At 38.3% G+C, this 13932-nt stretch overlaps 1 protein-coding gene across 1 annotated transcript in view; it reads left to right on the top strand.

Annotated features, from left to right (window-relative positions):
* Positions 1 to 13932, top strand: part of TEX11 (testis expressed 11) — a 177839-nt gene that overhangs the window by 12746 nt on the left and 151161 nt on the right. Inside the window, exons 3-6 of the mRNA XM_066250480.1 lie at positions 560 to 644; positions 5821 to 5900; positions 12581 to 12661; positions 12756 to 12875. Of these exons, the coding sequence (XP_066106577.1) occupies positions 560 to 644; positions 5821 to 5900; positions 12581 to 12661; positions 12756 to 12875 (366 nt within the window). The remainder of the gene's footprint in view (positions 1 to 559; positions 645 to 5820; positions 5901 to 12580; positions 12662 to 12755; positions 12876 to 13932) is intronic.

Genomic DNA, 13932 nt, shown 5'->3' with positions numbered 1-13932 from the left:
GTCTCTAGAACAAAAAATAATAAAGCAACAAGTTTCATTATTTGGGTATATATTATTTTGGCAGGTATTGTAAGTGTTGCATGAGTCGTATGAGACATAATCTTCAAAATGAAGGAACCTAAGTTGGAAATAAGAATAACAACTAAAATAAAGAATAAATGATATAAAATAGCATAATTAATTGCTCAAGTTATGTGAAACTCAATGAATATAAGAATTTAGGGAAGAGAAAGATCTATGTAAGCTGTAGTGGTTGCTGAAACCTTCATGGGTGTTCCTGGTGAGACTGAACTGAATTGAGTTACGTAGAGAATGGGAGGAGGTATGTCAGGTGAAGTTAACAGTGTGAATAAAGGTACATAATTAAGAATGAAAAAGTTGTGTTCATGGGACAGTGTTATAATTACCGTAGGAGTGAGTAAGTTTGGAGGAGGAAAGGTAGATTTTGGAAGGCCTGTAAATGACTCAAAATAGTCACATAACCATGAAACATTTATGGAAGAAAATATTGGGGATGGATGGTATTTTAACTGGCTGAGAAAATGTTTTTATTGTCTAGATTGAAGAAACGGCAGTAAAACTGTGGAACTGGGCAGCTTCCCGGAGAGTTGACTTGGTTATAAGCAAAGAACGGAAAACTAAAAGTACGTATATATTTTGTGACTCATTGTGAGGAGTATTCTAATTGTACATGGTGTTGTGTTCCTGCAGTTTAAATAATATTTTGACCAGTTCTTAGATGGAAATTTCTTAAGAGTAAGCAAAAACAATTGATAAACAGTGGTTTCTCAAGCAAAGAATCTTCCTCAGTTTTATGACTTCAGAAATTAGGTTCATAGTAATAAAAGTTTTAAGACATCACTGAAAGAAATAGTCTGGTAGTGAACAACAAAGATGATTAAAGGGTGGGAAAATGAGAACTTGAGGGAATGTTAAAAGACATGGATTATCTTCCCTGGAGAAGAGATGAACTGGATTCTGAAGGATCATCAAATACTAGTTATTCTCTCCATTAAAAATAGAGAGAAAAATATTGCTATATGCCTGATTTAGGTTTAAAACTCTGTAACAATTAGTTTCCTCATGAGGTTGGTTGATGAACATTGGACTGAGTTACTGAGAAAAATTAAAGAAGTTTTTTTTTTTTTTTTCCTGTGAGAACAAACAAGAACAAAAACCAAACTCATCTGCTTGGATACATTAAATATGGTTTGCTAGCAAAGTTTTAGTGCTTGAACTAAATGGGAAAGGTCTAGTGTGTTCCACAGTTACTGATTTTCAACAAGGATAGTGACAGTTAATGCAATTTTGGAAATTATACACAATACGTAGAGACAGCAACTCAAAAGGTGAATGTCTGGACTGGTTGTCTTTGTAAACACAAGTGGATTTTATCTGTATGCAACAAATAGAACTTATTTCTAAGTATTTCTTTATGAATATAAACCAAACTATACAATGTGAGTGTAAGTATAGGGTAATTAGTGGTTAATAAAGTCAATAATATACTTACTCATTAGTCCTCTACTAGGATGTTTTTAGAGAACAATTCTCTCTTTTTTTCTTTTTTTAGAGAGAGAGATGAGAAACATCAACTCATAGTTGGGGCACTTTCAGTTGTTTGTTAATTGCTTCTTATATGTGCCTTGACTGGGAGGCTCCAGCTGAGCCATTGACCTCTTGCTAAAGCCAGCTACTCTGTACTTCAAGCCAGTGATTTTTTTTTAGCTCAAACCAGTGATGATGGGATCATGCTGATCTCATGATGAAGCCAGCAACCTGTGCTCAAGCCAGAGGATCCCACACTCAAGCCAGCAACCTCGGGGTTTTGAACCTGGGACCTTAGTGACCCAGGTGGACACTATCAGCTGTACTACCAGTGGTCAGGCATTTTTTGAGAGTGAGGGAAACAGCAAAGAAGAAGAAGGGAGAGAGAAAGGGAGGGAGGGAGAGAGAGAGATTAGAAGCATAAACTGGTAGCTGCGTCAAGAGAAATAAAAAATTCACAAATGCCAGAGTATACAACACTGTGTTGTCTAAAGTCAGTTAGAATATCAAGCTGTGGGCACTGATGGAGCAAAAGTAAGGCATATATAAGGAATCATTCAATAGACACGTATCCAAGATGTTTATAACAGAGACCAAGAACATGCTGGTGAGAAGACAAGGATAGAGCAACAGCAACAGAGAAAACATCTTTATAATGAAGCAGTCTATTATCAACAAGACGGATAATAACAAATGTTGGAGAGGCTGTGGAGAAAAAGGAACCCTCATACACTGTTGGTGGGAATGTAAAGTAGTACAACCACTATGGAGGAAAGTATGGTGGTTCCTCAAAAAACTGCAAATAGAACTACCTTATGACTCAGCAATCCCTCTACTGGGTATATACCCCAAAACCTCAAAATCATTGATACGTAAAGACACATGTAGCCCCATGTTCATAGCAGCACTGTTCACAGTGGCCAAGACATGGAAACAACCAAAAAGCCCTTCAATAGAAGATTGGATAAAGAAGATGTGGCACATATACACTATGGAATACTACTCAGCCATAAGAAATGATGACATTAGATCATTTATAGCAAAATGGTGGGATCTTGATAACATTATACAGAGTGAAATAAGTAAATCAGAAAAAAACAAGAACTACATGATTCCATACATTGGTGGAACATAAAAACGAGACTAAGAGACATGGACAAGAGTGTGGTGGTTACCAGGGGTGGGGGAAGGGAGGATGCAGGAGGGAGGGAGGGAGAGATTTAGGGGGAGGGGGAGGGGCACAGAGAAAACTAGATAGAGGGTGACAGAGGACAATCTGACTCTGGGCGAGGGGTATGCAACATAATTTAATGACAAGATAACCTAGAATGTTTTCTTTGAATATATGTACCCTGAATTATTAATGTCATCCCATTAACATTAATAAAAATTTATTTAAAAAAAATAATGAAGCAGTCTTCTGCCTTTGGCCTGAAGGCTTGTTGGTGATAACCGTAAACAGCTGTAATCAAGAATGTGGGGATGGAAACAAAGTTCTTAGACTAAGACATTTCCAACAGAAGGACGTTGCTCAAAGCTGTGGGGTCAAGGAAGTAATATTTTTCAGAAAGGTTATGATCACTGAAACGTGGCTGTGAAGTCAGGGAAGGTGATTTATGGTAGAGCAGTTTTAGCAAAGTGGTAAGGATGCAAAAACATTGCAAGATGTTAAGGGGATGAGTGAGTAGCAAGAAAATAGAGGTGGTAACTATACAATTTAATTCAAGAAGTTTGACAGTGAAAGGAAGAGGAGCATAGTAGGGTTGTTTGAAGCTTGAAGCATAGTAGGGTTGTTTTGTTTTTCTTTTCAAGGAAGGGAGATAGATGTGTTTGAAGATAGAAAGCAGTAAATTGAGAGGGAGTACTGACGGTGTCTTCGGAGAGGGATGATAATTGAGAGATCAGGGTCCTTAAGGATACTGAAGAATTGTCCCTTGGCTGCGTGCTCAGTGAATAGAGCATTGTCTTGACACACCAACAGGGGTTTGATTCCCCATCAGGGCACGTAGGAGAAGCAACCAATTAATGCACAGCTAAATGGAACAACTTAAGTGGAACGAGTAATTGCTTCTCTCTCTCAAATCAGTGGAAAAATTAATACAAAGGAATTAGTAAACTTTGGAAAAAGTAAAGGAAACATTTCAAAAACTGGAAATACAAGACAATGTAAATATGATTATTAGTTATTTTACAGAAAGTTTTTTCAGAAATTAACTTTGTTAAGAGATGAATAAATTTTACAGTCGCATGATAAATAATCAATATGTAGCTACTTCAGTTACTCTAATTTCAGTTGGGCAAATCTCTTTAATTAAGTATTAATTAAAAATGGTTTTAGTATGACCAGGCGGTGGCACAGTGGATAGAGTGTTGGTCTGGATTGTGGAAGACCCAGGTTCAAAACCCCAAGGTCACCAGCTTGAGTGCGGGCTCATCTGGTTTGAGCATAGCTCACCAGCTTGAGCTCAAGGTCGCTGGCTTGAGCAAGGGGACACTCACTCTGCTGTAGCCCCCGGGTCAAGGCACATATGAGAAATCACAATGAACAACTAAGGTGCTGCAACAGAGAACTGATGCTTCTCATCTCTCTCTCTACCTTTCTGTCTGTCCCTATCTGTCCCTCTCTCTGTCTTTCTCTCTGTCTCTGTCAAAAAAAATGATTTTAGTGTAGATAGAATAGCAACTGAGATCTGTCATCAAGGCAACTAGTTCGGTTATATGTGAAGTCATGCTTTAAAACTTGGGTATGTTTTATGATGAAATAAACCACAAATAAGGAGGTTATAGTTATTCAAAGTGTTTTCAGGGGGGATGAAATGTATCATGAAGATACCTGTATTTTCAAAATTATATTTAAGAACTTTTATATCATCTACAGCAAAGAATGTATTTAGAAAGTTTCAATTTTAGGAGAAAAATCCACAACTATTCTGTTCAGAAATATTGTCAGATTGTTTAACTGCTTTCCAGTTCCTCAGAATTATTTTGCTGCCAGTACATAAAAGAGCTTCATGTGGAACCAGGTATCTTCAGTGAGTCTTTGGGACCTAAGAATTGCAGAAATTAAAATTTGTAAATTCAGTATCAGTTCTGCAGAGACAACAAGAGAGTCAGAGAGGAACAGATAGGGAGAGACAGACAGGAAGGGAGAGAGATGAGAAGCATCAATTCTTTGTTGCGGCATCTTAGTTGTTCATTGATTGCTTTCTCATGTACCTTCATGAGGTGGGGGTACAGCCCAGCCAGTGACCCCTTGCTCAAGCCCGCAACCTTGAGCTTCAAGTTAATGACCATGGGGTCATGTCTATGATCCCATGCTCAAGCCAGCGACCCTGCGCTCAAGGTGGTGAGCCTGTGCTTAAGCCGAATAAGCCCGTGCTTAAGCCAGCGACCTTGAGGTTTCAAACCTGGGTCCTCTGCATCCCAGTCCAATGCTCTTATCCACTGCACAACTGCCTGGTCAGGCTCAGTGTCAGTTCTGACTACAGCATTAAGCAAGCGATTCATTTGGTGTATGTTAGATCATTTACTTTTTTTTTAGAATACCACTTTTTAAAAAAATATTTTTTATTTATTCATTTTAGAGAGGAGAGAGAGTGAGAGAGCAGAGGGGAGGAGCAGGAAGCATCAATTCCCATATGTGCCTTGACCAGGCAAGCCCAGGGTTTCAAACTGGCGACCTCAGTGTTTCCAGGTTGATGCTCTATCCACTGTGCCACCGCCTGGTCAGGCGCCATGAGGTTCTTTTATTTGTTTACTACTATTTTGTTCTCTTAGAGACAGAGGGAGAATGGGGAAGAGGGGAGAGAAACAGTAAGCATCTACTCATAGTAGTTGCTTCATGTATGTGCCTTGACTTTCCTGTATGTGCCTTGACTGGGCAAGCTCAGGATTTCGAACTGGTGACCTCAGTGTTTCCAGGTTGATGCTTTACCCATTGTGCCACCACAGATCTGGCAGATCATTTACTTTTGAAAATTAATTTTTTTAAAAAGCCTTTAAAACTTATTTTTTTTCCTGGCGGTGGTCCCAGGTTCGAAACACTGAGGTCACTGGCTTTAGCCCTCCCACCCCCAGTCATGGCACATATCAGAAGCAATTAGTAGATAACTAAAGTGAAGCAACTATGATGTTTCTCGCTCTTTCTTCTCTCAAAAAAACCCCACTCTTATTTTTAAAATTACTTGTTTCATGTCACATTTCTTTTCATAGGTTTGTATGAAAGGAGAAGGAATGTTTTGTATTTATGGGTATCTAATTACTGTTTTGCAGTACGGCATATTGCTTGCAAGTTGTTGTTTATGTATGAAGACCCAGCTGCTTCAGAAGAAGCTCTTCAGAGACGGATTTTGGTAAGTCCTAATTATATTAGTGCAGATGCAATGAGAGGTTGTTGAATTTAGTGGCATAAAGTTTTTCATAGTATTCTACAATAATTCTTTGTATATCTACGGTGTCCGTGGTGATTTCTCCTCTTTCATTTTGGATTTTGTTTATATGAGTTCTTTCTCTTTTTTCCTTGGTAAGTCTTGCCAAGGGTTTGTCAATTTTGTTGATCTTTTCAAAGAACCAGCTCCTTGTTCTATTAATTTTTTCTATAGTTTTTCTGTTCTCTAATTCATTTATTTCTGCTCTGATTTTTATTATCTCCTTTCTTCGGCTGGTTTTGGGTTGTCTTTGTTCTTCTTTTTCTAGTTCCTTAAGGTGGGAAGTTAAGTGGTTCACTTGGGCTCTCTCTTGTTTGTTCATCTATGCCTGAAGCGATATGAACTTCCCTCTTATCACTGCTTTTGCTGCATCCCATAGATTCTGATATGTCGTATTGTCATTTTCATTAGTCTGTATATATCTTTTGATCTCTGCACTTATTTCTTCTTTGACCCATTCATTTTTTAAAAGTATGTTGTTTAGTTTCCACATTCTTGTGGGATTTTTTTCCTCTTTTTTGCAGTTGAATTCTAGTTTCAAGGCTTTATGATCAGAAAATATGCTTGGTACAACTTCAGTTTTTCTGAATTTGCTAATGTTTTTGTGGCCCAACATATGGTCAATTCTTGAGAATGATCCATGTACACTGGAGAAAAATGTATACTCAGTCACTTTGGGATGAAATGTCCTGTAGATGTCTATCATATCCAGGTGCTCTAGTGTTTTGTTTAAGGCCACTATGTCTTTGTTGATTCTCTGTTTGGATGACCGATCTAGAGCCGTCAGCGGTGTATTGAGGTCTCCAAGTATGATTGTATTTTTGTCAGTTTTTGTTTTAAGATCAATAAGTAGCTGTCTTATATATTTTGGTGCTCCTTGGTTTGGTGCATATATATTAAGAATTGTTATGTCTTCTTGATTCAGTGTCCCCTTAGCCATTATGAAATGGCCATTTTTGTCTCTGAGTACTTTTCCTGTCTTGTAGTCAGCATTATCCGATATGAGTATTGCTACACCTGCTTTTTTTTGGATGTTATTTGCTTGGAGTATTGTTTTCCAGCCTTTCACTTTGAATTTGTTTTTATCCTTGTTACTTAGATGAGTTTCCTGTAGGCAGCATACAGTTGGATTTTCTTTTTTAATCCATTCTGCTACTCTGTGCCTTTTTATTGGTGAGTTTAATCCGTTTACATTTAGTGTCATTATTAATACTTGTGAGTTCCCTATTGCCATTTTATATCTTGCTTTCTGTTAGTTTCGTGTCTTGTTTGATCCTTCTCTTTCGTTTTTCTATCTTTTGTTTTTATTTGGTTGTATTCCATACATCTTTCCTCTGTTGCTATCTTTTTTATCTCATGTGCTTCTGTGGTGGTTTTTTCAATGGTGGTTACCTTTGAGTAATGAAAAAGGTCCCTACCCTGTTCATTGTAGCGAACTATTTTGTGAGTACTTTTGCACTCCATCGTCCTTTGCTACTGTTAATCTCCGTCTTCTCCCCCTCTTTCTTTTTGTTGTTGTCACAGTTTAAATTTGGTTTTATTGTGTTCTTCTTGGAGCTTTTACTTGTGGCTCTGTTTTTTTTTGTTCTTTGTATCTGATTGGAGAACTCCCTTTAGTAATTCCTGGAGTGGGGGTTTTCTCATGATAAATTCCCTCATCTTTTCTGTATCTGTGAATGTTTTTATTTCTCCTTCGTATTTGAAGGATAGCTTTGATGGGTATAGTATTCGTGGCTGAAAGTTCCTCTCTTTCAGGACTTTAAATATTGGGGTCCACTCTCTTCTAGCTTGTAGAGTTTCTGCTGAGAAATCTGATGATAATCTAATGGGCCTTCCTTTATATGTTGTATTCTTCTTTTCCCTGGCTGCCTTGAGAATTTTTTCTTTGCTGTTGGTTTGTGTCAATTTCATTATGATATGCCTTGGAGTAGGTTTGTTGGGGTTAAGAAAACTTGGAGTTCTGTTTGCTTCTTGAACTTGAGGCTTTAGTTCTTTCCACAGGCTTGGGAAGTTCTCATCAATTATTTGTTTAAGTATGTTCTCCATTCCATTTTCTCTCTCTTCTCCCTCTGATATACCTATTATTCTTATGTTATTCTTTTTGATGGAGTCAGATAATTCTTGTAGGGCTATCTCATTTTTTTTAATTTTTGAGTCTCTTTCTTCTTCTCTCTGTTGTGCCTCAAGTTGCTTGTCTTCTATTTCACTAATCCTCTCTTCTATCTGACCTGTTCTATTAGCTAAGCTTGTTACTTCGTTTTTCAGCTCGTGAATTGAGTTTTTCATCTCTGTTTGATTTGTTTTTATAGTTTCAATTTCCTTGGACATATATTCTTTGTGTTCATGGAGTTGTTTTCTGAGCTCCCTATATTGCCTTTCTGTGTTTTCTTGTATATCTCGGAGGATTTTTAGTATTTCTATCTTGAATTCTCTATCATTTAGCTCCAAGGTTTCCAATATATTAAATTTTTTCTCCATAGATTTTTCCTCATCTAGCTGTGTTACCTCTCTTTCTTTTGTATCCATGATATTCGATTTTCTCTTCCTTAATGGCATCTGAGGGTGGTTTTGTTGATAGTATCAATGAGATTTAATAAAGAATAAAAAGTTAAAAAAAATAAAAAAATAACAAATTGAAAAGAGTTGTTTTTTTTTTAAAAAAATTAATAATGAAATAAAGAAAAATAAAATAAAATAAAAATTTTTAAAAAAAGGAAATTATTCCCCCCCTCCTTTTTTCCTCTCCTCTCCTCTCCCCTCTTTCTTGAGAAAATCTTGTGGTGGACTGTGAATTATAACAAACAATGCCTGTGATGGAGGGCCTGAATTGGGGAAAAGTAATAAAGGGGCAAAAAAGAGAGAAAGAAAAAAAAAAAAAGGAAAAAAGAAAAAAGAAAAAAAAAAGAGCGTATGGATCCACAAAAAGCAAATAAGGAAAAAATTTGGGTCAAGAATAAAATGATTTGCTTTTAGGTGTTGGTTGTCTAAGAGTTATGATGAGAGGAATAAGAGGAAAACGGAAAAATGGGGGGACAAATTAAAAACTTACTATTGTATTTAGTGGAACAAGAACTAGATAATATGGAGAGCCAGGGATGGGAGCACTGTTAGTGAGTTAAAAAGGTGAAGTAAAAACCCCCCAAAATGCCACAAACATAGGTTTGAGTCCCAGATAAGATAATTTGTTTGTTATTGAGGTTTGAATGAGAGGAGATGTAAAGGAGAAAGGAAGAAACTAATATAGAGGGAGAAAAGAAAGAGAGAGAGAGAAAAAAAGAGGGAACCACTAAAAGAAGAAAAAAGAAAGGAGAGAGAGAGAGAGAGAGTTAAGGGTTTTGGAGTGCAGCCCTCATAGAGAGAAAGGAAGAGAAGAGAAATGATAATGGGAGATGTAACACTTATGGGTAGTGTAGTTCAAGGAGAGGAGAGAGTAAGACCGGTAGAGAGTTAATCGGCCAAATTGGAGGAGGAAAAAAAAGTATCAAGAATGAAGATAAGAGAAACAAACGAACAAATATAATAAAATGGGATAGGTTATAAAGTCTGCAGATTATTCTTGATTTTGAGAGGTTATCTTCTTGCTTTTTCTTTTCTCTCCCTCTTCCTGGTTGGTGACTCTGTACCCCAGGTTCTACCCCTTTGGCACGCTCAGGTAGAGGTTTGCAGTTGATAAGTCTCTATGGCAATGTCATGTATTGTGCTTTAGTCTCGTTGGGAGTCGAGGCTCATTAGCATTTATAGGCTCCGACAGTGAGAGAATCCGTGTTCCTGGAGCCTTTCTCCTAGTCTTTCCTTCCTCAATTAGTAGCCTGATAATCCAGCTATGGGGTTGCTGCTGCCTCTGCCTGGATAGTAAGAGGCTCAAAGAGCTGGCAACTCCCCACTCTATTTCCACTCAGCACAGGGCTCTGGGTAAGGCTCAGTCAGTCAGAGCTGCTAGCATAATCAGGCGGGCTTTCCGCCCACTCGAAGACCTCTGGCTCTGCCACTCTATCCGGTAACACAAGCGGGCGCTCACTTCCGGGGCGCTTGGAGGAAACTCTCACTCACTGTCTGCAACCAGGATATCCGGCCAGCAGTCTCACGCTCTGAGTGAAACCCCCAACCGCAGGGAAAAGTTGCAGCGTTGGAATTGAGTCTCGCTCCGTCCCCATGCGCGGCTTTTGCAAGGCGCTGGGGCGGCCCGAGATTCCGCTTTGGCCCACACAAAGGCCCCTGACTTTGCCCCTCTGTGTGATAACACGGGCGCGCACTGCGGAGGCACTCGGAGGAATCGCTCACTCCTTATCTGCGCGCGCAAACCAGGATATGAGGCCGGCCGCGGTTCCCTCTGAGTGAAACAGCCTCCAGCACGGAAAATCTCCACCTTTGGAATTAGTTCTCACTCCCTCCCGTGCGTGGCTTTCCCAGGGCGCTGGGGCTGCCCAGAGACTCTGCCCTCAGCCCACAGAAAGGCCTCTGACCCTGCCTCTCCATGGGGCAACACGGGCACCCACTTCCGGGGCTTAGGAAGAAATCTCTCTCCCACTAACTGCGCACGGACCAGGAGACCGGGTCAAATGGCCGCTCCGCTTGTCTTTCTTTGTTTGGGTTTGGCGCGAGTGTTAGCTTGTATTGCCCGGGTTGCCACAGGATCAGATTTTCCTTGGCTTGGATCTCCGTGCCACAGCCTGGTTCGGCCGTTTGTGCTGCGGCGGCTTGGATCTGTTCACCCCCTTTGCCCGCCTCGGTTTCTATATTCACAGTTACCAGAGAAAGCCGCCCTGTTTAGGTTAGTGAGGAAGGCGGAGCATTTCTTACTCCCTATTTCCTTCGGGGTTTGGTTATATATTTAGCCAATTTTTCACTCAATCATACCTTTGGGTGTATTGCGAAGAATCTGGAAGCTCCAAGTATAGGTTTTTCTGTTTCTGGTTGAAGATCTTGTTGAGTTTTGGGGGTGATTTATCGGTATCGCTTCCTACCCCGCCATTACTCTGACGTCATCTGTCTGTTTGTTCTTTTAATACAATTTCCTTAGGTGGTCTTCTGTTTGTTGAGTGTAATGTCTTTTCATGGTATTGTTTAGTGATTGCTCATATTTGATTTGCGATTACTTGATAGTTTTCTGTAAATACTGTATCACTTGAATCTAATGACTGATGGAAAGGTAGGACTGGATGTTTCAGTTGACCTGTGTTTTCAGCCAGGTACCTGGAACTCCATTTTTCTCCAGCCTAAGTGATTGTAGTCATGTTTTCTTCCTGGGTGGGAGGGGTGAAGATACCTCTTGGAGAGAAGTCAACTGCCTGATGCTCCTATTGTTCACATCCAGAATGTTTCCACCTTTACTTTTGTGCATTTTTGTGTGTGTGTGTGTGTGTGACAGAGACAGAGAGAGGGACAGATAGGGACAGACAGGCAGGAAGGGAGAGAGATGAGAAGCATCAATTCTTCATTGCAGCTCCTTAGTCTCCTTAGTTGTTCATTAACTGCTTTCTCATATGTGCCTTGACTGGAGGGAGGGAGCTACAGCAGAATGAGTGACCCCTTCCTCAAGTGAGGGGACCTTGGGCTTGAAGCCAGTGACCTTGGACTCAAGTCAGCGACCATGGGGTCATGTCTATGATCCCACACTCAAGCCAGCAACACCTTGCTCAAGCCTTTGACCTTGGTTTTAAGCCAGTGACCTCGAGGTTTTGAACTTGGTTCCTCCGCGTCCCAGTCCAATGCTCTATCCACTGTGCCACTGCCTGGTCAGGCACTTTTTTGTATTTTTTAAGATGATGGTTTTTGCCTCATCCCATTTGCCTTCTATTTTCCAGAGCGGCCTCATTAATTTAGGTCAACTTTAAAATGCTCTTTATTTTTCATGATTCTTACTGAATAAGAAAAATATGTATATATTTTCTTTTTTATAAAGAATATATATAAATCCCCAGAAATAATATATTTATGAAGTATATACATAATATAATGAATATGTGAATATATGTATCATATAAAATTTATATACTAAGAATAATAGTACTGCATTTCCAGGGTTTTATAGTAGAAGGGTGGCTGTAGTGTGTGCTTAGTTCTCCGTTGCGATTCAGTCTTGTTTCCTTCCACAGTATTTGTGCGTATTATATATCAACTTTAGTTAGATGTCTATTGATTACAACAATGTGAGCTTCTTCAGGGCACCTGGGATATAAAACATACTTAATAAACATTTGTTGGATTAATAAAAATCTTATTAGAGGTATAATTAAAAACTAAAACTTAAGTGTGTTAACTTTGAGTTTAATGTTTATCATATAACTTCCTTAAGTATGTGAGGCATTTATTTTTCAGAATTTTCTCTTCCTATCTAAATTATCCCAGTGCTCTCCTTTAATATTTCCTTAGAAGATATGTTTTCAGGTCTATTAATTTTTTATTATTGCTTTTCTTAAGACTGTTTCTTTTAAATTTATATAGTTCAAAGCAGAACAAAGAACTCTAGTAAATGCTGTTACCTTTTTGTTTTCTGTTAATTACATTACTGAATATGGACAAAAAATTATTCATTAGTACACTTCTCAACCAGGTTGGAGGAGGTGTGATTTAAAAATATATATTTTCTAATTTCTCTCTTCCAGATGACTATGAAAACAGGAAAAGGGTGGGTGGATATTGGAAATGGAGTGACTGCTGATGAATTTTTTGAAGCTGCAATGGCTGTAAGTTAGCACTGATTTTTTTTAGCTGTGGCAATTATTAGTAACAGTTGTGGTGATTCTCATTATTACATAGTATTGTGGTTTTATTTTTCAGAGTCTGGAGCTATTGTATGCCAAATTAATGGAGAAGAGCTCCCCTGAGCCACAAGTGACTGCGCAGAAGCTTGATGTGGAGAAGAATGTTTTCAAAGTGCTTTCTTACCAAGCAGTGTCAGTAAGTATCATAGTCACCAGGCGTCACAGTGAGGCATTTTGTATATGTAAATACAAAAATGATGAGATGTAACCTAATAGAAAATCAGATATCATTAGCCTTTCATAAGAATATATTTGACCAGGTAACATTACTGATGGTGATTGGTAGCTATATGGGGATGGGTGAGGTTGGAAAGACTGATGTATAACTAAACAGCATTTTAACCACTGCGTGTAATATCTGTCATTTATAGCAGTAACCTCTACTTGAAACACCTGCCTCTTTTGTGACTCTCTTATATCCACAGTCTGCCTAAAACGTGTGACTTATAAGAGCCTTCTCATTAGTAATTGATCTGCCTTGTTTGCTGGTGTTTTATAAGTCTTTTTGGCTCCTGGGTTTCCTCCTTTTGTCACCATGAACTTAGGTGCACATTTTCAGTTGTCAGAATCTAAGCCATAAGTGCTCTGTAATTATATGATTTTAGAAATGAAAGAGACGTTAAATGTCATCTAGTATAATCCTATTATTTTTACTTTTAACATACTTAGTTATAATTCATACATGATAAAATTTACACATAGAAAATGCACAATTTAATGGATTTAGTATGTTCACAGAATTGTGCAATCTTTGCTACAATCTAAGATTAAAGAATTTTTATCACCCCAGTATGAAACTCCCTACCTATTATCAATCACTCCCCATTTTTCCAAACCCCAGCTTAGCAACCACTAATTTACTTTCTATCTCTATTTACTTACCTATTTTAGACATTTCATATAAGTGAAATCATACAATAACTATTCTGTCATGATTAGCTTCTTTCACTTAGCATGTTTTAAGGTTAATTCATGTTGTAGCATGTATCAGTACTTCATCTTTTTATTACCAAATAATGTTCCAGTATATGGATATCCTGTATTTTGTTTATATATTCATCCATTGATGAACATTTGGGTTGTTTTAAATTTTAGGCTATTATGAATAATTTTACTGTGAACAAACATACTGTACTGATTTTTGTGTGTACATGTTATTATTCTCTTAGATGTATACTTATGAGTAAAATTGC

The sequence above is a fragment of the Saccopteryx bilineata genome, chromosome X (genome assembly GCF_036850765.1).
Source record: "Saccopteryx bilineata isolate mSacBil1 chromosome X, mSacBil1_pri_phased_curated, whole genome shotgun sequence".
Classification (NCBI taxonomy): domain Eukaryota; kingdom Metazoa; phylum Chordata; class Mammalia; order Chiroptera; family Emballonuridae; genus Saccopteryx; species Saccopteryx bilineata.
The sequence above is the reverse complement of the archived record's forward strand: the minus strand, read 5'-3'. Positions and strand labels throughout refer to the sequence as shown.